We start from the raw sequence: 11,901 nt of genomic DNA, 5'->3' as shown, positions 1-11,901 counted from the left end.
GAACCAATGTCTTATTCCATGTCTAGGATGTATGTATACCCATAGATATTTATAAGTATGCATCCCACTTACTCACCTTAAAAGAGCACACATACAAATGCAAGGTATTATTCCTTATCTTTAGCATGATATTTTAAGTTGTTCATGAACATTTATGTAGTTATAGGTCCTCTATTAAAGTTATCAACTTTTTTAAATGGAAGTTTTGATTCAAAAAAACTATAGGGTCCTCCTTTTTAGAATAGCTTTGAAAATTGCTCTTAATGTTTATTTTTCCCAAAAAAGTGGATCTAGATCTTGAATAGTGACTCACCACAAAGCCTCTCTCTCTCTCTCTCTCTCTCTCTCTCTCAATTTGCACTCTACTTTAACATTTCATTTTGCTTTTCACATTAACAACTACTAAAAGCATGACTACTTATTTAGTATAGGGTTCAACTAGTGGCCATTTGACATAATCATTTATAAGGGGCTAGTCACTTTAACAACTTGCTAGAATAGTGGTTTATGCGAATCCACTATGTACACCTTAGCAAAACAAGAAAATCTTTGTTGTATCAACATGTGTCACACCTACATGCTAACTTATCCTAACTTTTGCATTGAGTGGGTAAGAGGGTCATTTTAAGAGACTAGATATAGAAAGGGCTTATAGTTGTTTCTCTAAAGAGAATGAGAGATTGTCACCATAGAGCAAATTCAATAGGCCTCTAACTTAACCCAGGGATGATAGTCCATTGACTTGGATTTTGAGGGGCTTCATAGTAACTTGGGGAAGACTTTTAAAGGACTTGGAATCTGGGGAAAAGCAATCTATGTATTGCATTGCCACAGAAAATGGTATTTTAATGCACAGATCCTCACCCAAAAAAGGGTAATTTAGTGTTTCGTACAGTGACTAGAATTTTAAGAGAAAATGGAAATTTAGTACATGTGCATTGATTAGAAATTTGGTTTTTTTGAAAAACACCCTTGAAATAAGGGTGTAAATTTGCGAAAGTCTAGTTTCAAGATGACATTCGGGCGAAGCCTAATGAGCTTTGCATGTTTGCAAACTGCGCAACATGCGGTTAAAAGGTTTGGCCAGGTCAGCTAGTTCATGTAAAAATTGGAAGGACCCACCCGGTGTGGAGTGTGATGTGTGGGTCATATTCGACTTAATGCATCACACAAGTCAAATTTTAGCATATATATATATATATGAGAGAGAGAGATCCCATTTTGTGGGTCATGTTCGACTTAATGCATCACACAAGTCAAATTTTGGCCTATATATATATATATATACATATATACATATACATATATACATATATATATATATACATGTGTGTGTGTGAGAGAGAGAGAAATATATATATATATATGTGTGTGAGAGAGAGAGAAAGACAGAGAGAGATCCCATTGTATAAATGGGATCTGGAGGCTCAAGGCCTTTGAGTCTACGCATCCATTAGCGGATGATTAGCCGCACCTGGTTAGTGAGACACAGCCCAACATCTATCAGTCTTTGAGCTGTCCTTTATTGGTCCTTTTCTTGTCTGTCTGTGCTGGTTCTTTTTTGTATCGATTGATGCGGGAAATTTTCTTGCCTGTGCAGGTCTTGGCCTTCGTATTACTGACACCATCGTTGGGTTTTCATCATCATCCTACTGCAAGAGCAAGAGAGAGAGCAAATGGGGGAGCAGATCCCAAAGAAGGCCCTCATCTCCGGCATCACAGGCCAGGATGGTTCGTACCTCACAGAGTTCCTGCTCAGCAAGGGCTATGAAGTCCATGGCATCATCAGGAGGTCCTCCAATTTCAACACGCAGCGCCTCGACCACATCTACATCGACCCGCACAACTCCGCCGCCCGAATGAAGCTCCACTATGGCGACCTCACCGATGCCTCTGCTCTGCGTAAGTGGGTTGACACCATCTGCCCCGACGAGGTCTACAACCTTGGCGCGCAGTCCCATGTCGGGGTCTCGTTTGAGAACCCAGACTACACCGCCGACGTTGTCGCCACTGGTGCCCTGCGCCTCCTCGAGGCCGTGCGCACCCACATTGAGACCACTGGGCGGCAGGTGCGGTACTACCAGGCCGGATCGTCAGAGATGTATGGCGCGACCCCACCTCCGCAGGACGAGGACACCAAATTCCATCCCAGAAGCCCCTATGCTGTGTCCAAGGTGGCTGCACATTGGTACACTGTAAACTACCGAGAGGCATATGGCCTCTTCGCCTGCAATGGCATCCTGTTCAACCATGAATCGCCGCGGCGGGGGGAGAATTTCGTCACCCGCAAGATCACCCGTGCTGTCGGCCGGATCAAGATCGGCCTGCAAAAGAAGCTCTTCCTTGGGAATTTGAAGGCATCCCGGGACTGGGGATTTGCAGGGGACTATGTGGAGGCTATGTGGCTGATGCTGCAGCAAGACAAGCCAGATGACTACGTGGTTGCTACGGAGGATTCTCACACGGTTGAGGAGTTCCTGGAGGCTGCCTTTGGGTATGTGGGATTGAACTGGAAGGATTATGTGGAGATTGATCCTCGCTACTTTCGACCTGCCGAAGTCGACAACTTGAGGGGTTCAGCTGCCAAAGCCAGAAAAGTACTGAAGTGGGCTCCAAAGGTGAACTTTGAGCAGCTTGTGGCCATGATGGTGGACTCAGATCTTGAGAAAGCTAAGCGCGAGAAGGTACTTGTTGACAATGGCTACATAGATTCTCATCAACAGCCATGAAATTGTAGCTTGATGCAAGCAGTCAGCCTGTGAGACCCACCCATCATCAAGTTTTTATAGGGCCATTGTATCAAAGGCTGTCTAGGCAGGCTCAAAACTGCTAAGTTTCTTTGCTGTCCTACTCAATTGCTCTTATAGATCTCGAATTGATTCATTCATAGGAAGATCTATGAGATGTAGGCATGTTTAGTCAATTTTTTTCCCATGGCCATATTCATTCTTAGGGAAACCTTTGATTTGTGAGTATGGTTAATCCTTTTTCTCCAAATAGCCACACGGCGGTCAAGCTGCATACAGCTGTACTGATGAATGCAGATCCTCAGACGGCAAAGCCAAACCACTGCCCTGGTGACTTCTATACTTGTGATCTATCATTGGAATCGACTGGATCTCAGCAGACATCTAGCATTTCAAAGATCAAGTGTTGCCATTGCTGAGCATGTGCCTGCACTCTTAATTTGTCTCATCTGTTTGAATCACAGTACTCCAGCTTTCTTCTAGATGTTTATAACCAAATGTGCCCATCCCAGTGTGTGTGATGATATTTGCAGAGATGTTTTTTCAGGGCCAACATGAACTCTCAAAAAGGAAAAAGATTGAAACAGAGACAGTAATTGCTCAAGTGAAAAATATAAAAATGCATCAAAACCCAAGCTTGTCAGATGATTCTGCTTTTGGCTCAAGCAGAGAGCGTACCACTTGCCAGAGTTTCAGACTCTCATCTCGTGAGAGCATTTCTGTTTTTCCAGAAAGAAACATCTCTTCAATAGAGACCATCTCCATATTGGCAAAGTCAAGTACCTACTCCCAACTTCAGTAGAACAGGGATAAGGCCATTTTCAAAGGTAACAGTAGCCTCAATTCTAATAGCCCCTCATCAGAAACATCACCCCTCTGTTTTTCAAGCTCGTCTCCAGTCAACTTCAGTAAGGGAAAAACCATCACTCAAGGCATGATTTAGATGTTTTGCCAAACAATCTGGCAGTTTATCCTGTTCCCCAGCAATAGAGGGGCTTTAGCAACCAGCTCAGGGACCATAGTCTCACACGGCTGTTCTGAATTAGGAGATTAGGATGTTAAGTTTCTTTTAGTGGCAATAACTTTATTTGGTGCATGAACCTTATGAGGCATTGCATTGTATCACTAGTTATTCTTCATGAACAAAGGCATACTATTGAGAGTGGGAGATATTACGAGTAATGGACTCCGTAGGATCTTTAGAGAAAGGGATAGCTATGAGAATGCGAACTGAATGGAAGGGGAAGCTTGTTTGATTAGATCATAGAGACACATGAACAAAAGTGAGCATAGGCATGGACAATGGAATCTATGGGCTTGATTGTGACAATGCACATCAAATAGAAGTGGAAGCATGGGAGATAAAATCACAAAGACACATGAACAAAAGGAAGAGCACTGACAAAAGGTACAAAAGTATGAGGCTCAAGGCTCTTTGATATGACTACAAAAGGTACAAAAGCATGAGGCACAAGCCTCTTTGATATGACTTTCACTAGGCTCCTCCTTGGCTGCCCCCTCTCCCTTGCCAAAACAAAGAAAAACCCCAAAAAAATCCTAGTTCATGTGTATGTTAAGCTTCTCCAAGTTTTAAATATTTTCCATCATCTCCCTTACAGTGCAAGGACACCACATAGGAGGGAGGGTTAAACTTGAGTTCTTGCCCTAGCCACAAGATGCTCTTGAAGGCTTTGTCATCACTGGTGGTGGTAGCACCACATCTAGATACCAAAGTAAGGCTAGTGTTAGAAAAACAAGGGTATGATTAGGCAATGCAACAGTGCAAAATCAAGCAAGGGAACAATGTAGCTGCTTAGCCATACAATATAAAGGTCAAGCATTGAAGTAATCAAAATGTTTGAAGGGAACCAAAGTGTGGATCATGGATAAGCACACATTAGCACAATTCAAAGCACAATTGAGTGAGATCACAAAGATGAAGGATACTAGGGAAGAGAAAAATTGGGCAGTTTATTGAAGTGATAAAGCCATTATAGAAGAGTTCAAAATGTAAGCATTAGGCTACTCTAGGGTAATCGATTTATGTAGTAACTATTTTTTATTTGTATCATGGCATTTCATAGTGAATCATAACTAAAAAGTTGGGTTTGTGCTTCTATCCTATACACCTCTTGGGAGAGGGCCACATAGTTAATAACTCATTGCATAAAAAACATATATGGGATTTGGTTCCTTTGCCCAATGGGAAACATGCATTGCTGTGCAAGTGGATATATAACTTGAAGAGTAACCTTGGATGCTCCAAGCTAACATATAAGCTTAGGTTGGTTTTGCTAAGGGTTTTAAGCAAGAGCATGTGTTGACTTTGATGAGGCCTTTTCTCCTATAGTCAAGATGAATACCCTATGCTTAGTATTAGTCTTGGTTGCTTAGTTAGATCTGGATGTCTTTCAGATGGATGCCAAGATGACTTTCTTATATGGGGACTTGCATGATGAGATTTACATATAGTAGCCTAAGGGCTTTAAGGAAAAAGATATGGAGCACCTAGTGTGTAATTTGAGAAAGAGCCTTCATGATCTTAAGAAGATACCTAGGGAATTATATCATAAGTTTGATACATTTATGTTGTTGCAGTCTTACTCTGGCAATGATACGGATCTGTGTCTCTACATAAAGAAGGCTTGCAACAGTCTTATTATCTTGGTGCTTTATGTGGATAATATGTTGATTTCTAGGAGAGCTCATGATGAGTTGGATGCTTTGAAACTCAGCTCAAGAAGAGCTTTGAGATGAAGGATATGGGAAATGCCTCATATATTCTTATGATGTGTATCAAGTGCAATCACTCTAAGGGGCTCATTTACTTATCAAAGGACTATATATAGAAAGATACTTGAGTACTTCCATATGCAAGATGTTAAGCTTATCGGTTATCTTTTACCTTCTCATGTGAAGACTAGTCAGGTAGCTTAGATGAGTAGAAGGCCAAGATGGCGAAGATCCCTTATGCATCCACAGTGAGCAATTTGATATATGCCATGATAGCCACTCGCCCTAACGTAGCATTTGCATTGGGGAAGATACTGCAAAAAAAAGCATTTTCATTTATGTTAAGAACATATGTCCAAAGGCGATGATGCTATAAAGATACATATGGTATATCAGCCACATAGCCAAAACATGATCAATAGACCCATATACAAGCAAGGGATAGAGGCTTCCAAACTAGGCACCTCGAGCAAAGACAAGATTTCCATGGGTAATTTTTCACATAGAATCACCAAAAGATACACAATATCTTGCATCATCTAACTATCCAGTACAAAGTAGGCTTTTGGTCAAAGCCAAAACATAGTATACATCATACCAAACAAAAGTGCTGCCTCAAGCAAGCTGCATCATCAATGTCAAGTCATTTCCTACTCTCATAAAACATGTCATGTTGTGATAGGAATTAAACCAATCCCTATGTAAGGTAACATGAAAAGAAGCTATTGAATCAAGTAGCTAACATTGAGAAAAAGTGAAAGAGGCATCAGTCAATTAACTATTGTCAACAAGAGAAGAAGTTGTTAGGATATAATCATAATCAAACTCAAGCTCCAAGGCATTTGTCTCCTCAATTTATACGTTGGACTTACTAGAAACAATGTTGCCATCGTCAGAGTTATTATATACTTTGTCCTTACTTTTCTCCTTGTGCTTATTATCGTGCATCTTATGGCAATGTGACTTAATAATATGACCCTACTTCCCATAGTAATAATATGTAAGAGAGGTCTCACAACCATGGGACTTACTGCGAGATTTTCTGCTGCGAGACTAAGACCTCCGTGAGTCTCTACCATGGTAGTCATTACCATCTTACCATCATGTCTACCTCTAATAGTTAATGCATGAGAAGTATCGGTTGCATCCACATTTTTCCTATTCATCTCCTCTGTGAATAAGATACTCTCAACATCTTAGAGTTTCAAACCATCCTTAGGCATATTAGTACGCATGGCAATATGAAAAGTGTCCCATGACTCAAGCAATGTCACAAGCAAGAACAAGGGAGGAAGATTATCCTTAAACTTAATGCCTTGCAAAGTCAATTGGCTAAAAATTGAGTGAAACTTATTCAAATGCATGGACACACTAGTCCCTTTCTTCATGTAAATATCCATGAGCTATTTTAACTAATACATCTGTGAAGGAGGACTTTACTTACCATAAAGATTGAATATCTTTTTCCAAAATTGCCAAGCATTATCCTCACATACCACAATATTGAAATAAAACTATATTGTGTGAAATAGAGAGCTAGAGACTATATGGAATCAACTCTATAAGTACTTAGATCTCTAGCTCTCATCACACTCTTTGTTTCTAGCTATAGCATACCTAAATATTGCCATATGTAAAAGTTATTGCCAAAATATGAAAGTGATGTCAAGCTATCATAGTTGTCCATGACTTTTATAGCATACTTTGTATCCACTCAAAATGGATAGAATGGTTGCTTCTCAGCTTAATAAGCATTTAACAAGGCTCAACTAAGATCTGGGAAGCTCCTCAACAAGCAGAGAGCCAAGTTGTCGGGAGAAGAAAAGACTCAATGTATACCTCGAGAGAGGAAGAAACAATGGCTGCCATGAAACCTTGAGCTGTAGCTTTGAATCGGGACTGAAGCAAAGGATGAAAAAGCTCCTTGAATGCTCATTTTGATACTAGTTAAAAGATAGAGGCTGAGTGGAAGCACACAAGCGAAAGCAAGAGTAAAGTAAGAGCTGTGGCAGATGGAGCAAGAGAGAGGAACACCATATGTGGGAACTCTACTAGTCACAATGTGTGAGTGGCATTCCCTTATTCAATAGGCATTGAGAAAGAATAAAATATAAAGTGATAGTGATGGGTACCCACCATTGCAGTGTACAGGGGTGTGATCACATTGTATGAAGTAAATACAAGGATATTGTGAAGTCGAGGTGGTGTAGGCATATGTGCCTTTATCCCCAATAGGCAACAAAGGTTTACTCTTCATGCTTCTCACTCCAAGCACAAGCTCCCATGAACATCAAATATGCTATTTTAGTACTAGTTGAAAGAGAAGCAAGATGTGAGATAGAAGTTATAGAGTACAAGAGGGTTTTGAGAGATAAGCACACAAAATATTTTTTATGGGTACAATGAATGGTATACTTATTCTTTGTTATCTTCACTTATATAAGACTATACAATGTGTATTTATACAAGGGTTAGTTATTGGCCATTAGCATTTACGCCAATAAGACTCACTATAACAAATATACTTTTTAAGCGAGGTATTAGTTTCCTTGAGACTTTGTATTATATCTACATATTATATAAGCCAAATAAATCAACAAAAAAAGGTGATTAAACCCTAAAGTTATAGCATTATGAATTCAAAACTTATATGTAGAAATATTTGTGTGAGAGCATATAAATGTTTGCTCAAAATGCAAGAAGAGCAAAAGCGAGAGTTAAGACCAATGGTCAAAATTCTTATTTCTCGTAGAATTGACATTGTCCCATTGAAAAACAATGAAAAAGTGCAAACAAAGAGAACGGTAAGCACCCCCTCCCTCCCAAAATCCACTATTATAAGTAGAAGAAATTGAAGAGGTAAGAGAAGTGATCACAACCCTCATTTCCTACAATACAAAGCTGTAACATAGATGAAAACTTACTAGGATAGGCAAGACAGGAAAAGGAGTCTGCTACTTAATTTTTAGGTCAAAGCTAAGGTCATAGGGGGAAAAAACCAAAATTAAACAATAGCCAAAAAGAGGGGAGATGGGAATTGTATGAAGGTAGAGACACTTCGAATCTGTGTGCTACTCATTTTCCCTTTTTTAATTCCCCACTATCCATTTTTTTAATCAACCCAAGATTTGGAGAGAGAAGATTCACTTTCCATGGATATCGACATGTTGCTTTCCTATTGGACAATCCAAAATGTCGATATCTTAATGTGTAATATTTTTAAGGGCCCATTTTTTTCCTACTTCCAACCCTATTAAAGTGTGACCACCTTTGGTAAGATAAAAATCCAAGTTAACACTATTGTAGGATAATGATGGATGGTAGAGCACTGGTCCTTAGAGTTTATATAGTCTAAAGGACTATCCCCCTCTATGAACCAAGTATAAACCAAGTATAATGTTAGCCACCTGCACCTTTTATTAGTTGCAAAAGCTTTGGAGATGGGAATTAGATTGTTGTTAAGGTGATTGTTCAACCATTTCCCTACAAAGTAGAACTAAAATATCAATGCTCAACTAAGTCCAATGTTCTAGAAGGGGAGATTAAATGGTGTTATGCATTACTCTAGGACTCCTTTAGAGACTATTGAGAAAGTATCTCACACCTAGGATTAGAGAATAGATAATTAGCCAAGCTTTGTGACTTAGGAAATAACTTTAAGTAAAACAAGATAATAAGTGGAATTGTCTGCTTGAATATTAACTCATGTAGTTAAACTTTAATGATTGGGATCAAGAAATGGAATTGGAGGACTACAAAATTTTTAATTCATGTAATCATAGTCTTTATGGTAGGGAAACATGTAGTTCTCATAAGAAGTTTAGCATTATATGCATGGGTGAGTCCCTGGCTCTTATTCATTCTGATGTATGTGGTCCCATAGCATGTCAAGCACTAGGTGGCACGAAGTACTTCTTCACTTTCATTGATGATTATTCACATAAGGTCCCGCAAGCAAAAATTGGATGTATTGGCTACCTTTTAGTGTTGGCTTGCTCTCGTTGTTGAGAACTAGTCTAGGTATAGATTGAAATATCTAAGTTCAAATAATAGGGGTGAATATGTCTTTGAGGCATTTGAGTAGATTTGGAATGAGCAGGTATTAAGCATTAATTGATAGTCCCTTACACCCCATCCCAGAATGGTGTTGCAGGGCACAGGAATAGGATGATACAAGAGAGAGTCCACAATATACTTAGCCAAGTAGGCTTACCACAAAATTTCTGGACTAAGGCAATTACTACTGTCATACACTTGATAAATAGATCCCCATACATTGCTATTGGCTGTCAAGTTGTAGAGGAGGTATGGTCTAGAAAACCTGCATTATATGCTCATTTGTGGATCTTTAGATATGAGACTTTTTGTCGTGTTCCCAAGGACAAGCGCAATAAGCTAGATCCTAAATCAATGAAATGCATATTTCTTGGTTATGGGGATGCATGTGAGATTGGGTATTGCCTATGAGATCCAAATGCTAGAAAGGTCATTTGTAGCCATGATATTGTTTTCCATGAGAAGAATATGCATAAGTAGCTTAAGTAGGTAGTTGAGGTACGCAATGTAATATTTTAAGAGGAGCCTTTTGCTACTGTACAACTAGCTAGACAACTTACAACTAATGTTCAAGTGGCACATGATCATGATGTTGGACAGGAAGTACATGCCCATAATATATTTTGTGATAGTTTACTAGAGAGATGTCACCCTAATCTGTTTGAGCCCTCCATAGACTATGTTATCGTATCCAATATTGGTGAGTCCCTTATTTATGAGGAGGCCATGCGCAAAGGCTCACTATATGGCTACATCTATAGGATGGAAACATTGGGATGCAATGAATGGTATCATGAGGTACCTAAAAGGCATTGTATATATGAGCATTCGCTATGGTGGTCAAGATATCACAATCGTGGGTTACACTAACTTTGACTATACAGGATATGGTGATAGTAGAAAGTCCACCCTTAGCATGTCTTCACTTTTGTTGGAGTTGTTATTTCTTGGATGCTCAAGGTGAAAAAATGCATGGCCTTATCTACTAATGAGGTAAAGTATGTTGTAGCCATTGAGGCTTACAAGGAGTTCCTATGGAGACCTTAGTATTACTATTACTCCCATATTGCATTCAGATTCTATGAGTACTATTTAGTTGGCTAAGAATTTGGTCTTCCATGTGAAGACAAAGCACATTGAGGTGTACTATTAGTTTATCACGGAAGGTGGTAAAGAACAAGTCTATTGAGCTTCTCAAGATCTTGATTGACGAGAATCCTACAAATCTACTTACTAAAATTCTCATTGGTGAAAAGTTTTGTCTTTCTTAGAAAGATGATGGGCATAGGATGAGATAACATCTATTCCTAATCCTATTGTACTTTATGTACATTTGTACTTTGTAATTTTTTCTTGTTTCCTTCTCATTAGAGATGCATTCACTTTTAAGTGGGAGGTTATCGGGAGTAAAGGCACTTGTGCCTATCTTGCCTTATAGTTACTTCACGACTTCCCTATATTTACTTCACACACTATGACTGCATATCTACAGATTGTAGGTGGCAAGAACCAATCATTATCACTTATTCTTTATTCTTTCAGTGACTATTAAATAAGGGAAGGCTGCTCACACATTGTGACTATTGGCGTTTTCACATATGGTGTCTCTTTCTCTTGCTCTCTTGCTCTATCTCACCATAGCTAGCTCTTACTTTGCTCTTCCTTTCACTTGTGTGCTTCCACTTGAGCTCTACCTTTCATCACAAATGTTAATAATTTGAGCTACTTCTTTGATATTGGTGTTTGTTCTCCATATCTTGATAGAGGTAATATTCTCATCATCAAGTTCTACATTTTAGGAAAATAGGTGCTTTGGGATGAGAAGCCATTGAGGCTTGATTTGAGGACTTTCATAGCCCAATTTGTTTGCATTTGGTTAGTCATTTAGTAGTTAGTATTGATGCAAAATAGCTTGGCTTTGGATGCTCCAAAATAGGTTTTGGATGTTCAAAGAGATTGAGTAGCATTGAGGCTTCCCAAGACAAGAGACGAGTTAGCATTCTCTTTTATTTTCATCCTCTCAAATGTTTTTGGACAAAGGAGAAAGTAATACTTTGGGAGATATTCAATCCATTTTGAGTGAATACAAAGCATCTTGTAGAGGTAGTTTGACCACACATTAGTTATCTTTCATGATTCAGTGCAGGCTATGTTCTTATTAGTCACCTTGCCTAAGAGTTGAGATACTTTCAAGACAACCATTGATAACTCCATACCTACAAGTGTTTTTTCAAGCTCTAATATTGAGAAAAATTTTCTCACTAAGGAGATAAATAAAAAGAACAATGCAGGTTCAAAGAGATTGGACGCACTTATGGTGAGAGGAAGGTCAAATACCAAGGGAGCTCACATGAGAGAGGCAAGT

The 11,901-nt window shown here is 39.1% G+C and overlaps 1 protein-coding gene across 1 annotated transcript; it reads left to right on the top strand.

The window, feature by feature from the left end:
- Positions 1-1,323: 1,323 nt before the first annotated feature.
- Positions 1,324-3,229, top strand: LOC148017654 (GDP-mannose 4,6 dehydratase 2-like). The gene is made up of 2 exons (XM_087663021.1): positions 1,324-1,477; positions 1,601-3,229. Exon 2 carries the CDS (start codon positions 1,677-1,679, stop codon positions 2,727-2,729), a length of 1,053 nt encoding a protein of 350 aa, XP_087519147.1. The 5' UTR covers positions 1,324-1,477; positions 1,601-1,676; the 3' UTR covers positions 2,730-3,229.
- The last annotated feature ends 8,672 nt before the right edge of the window (positions 3,230-11,901 follow it).

This window comes from Lygodium microphyllum, chromosome 22 (assembly GCF_053477565.2).
Source record: "Lygodium microphyllum isolate KBCC chromosome 22, Lygodium_microphyllum_v1.1.10, whole genome shotgun sequence".
In the NCBI taxonomy this organism is placed as follows: Eukaryota; Viridiplantae; Streptophyta; class Polypodiopsida; order Schizaeales; family Lygodiaceae; genus Lygodium; species Lygodium microphyllum.
The sequence above is the reverse complement of the archived record's forward strand: the minus strand, read 5'-3'. Positions and strand labels throughout refer to the sequence as shown.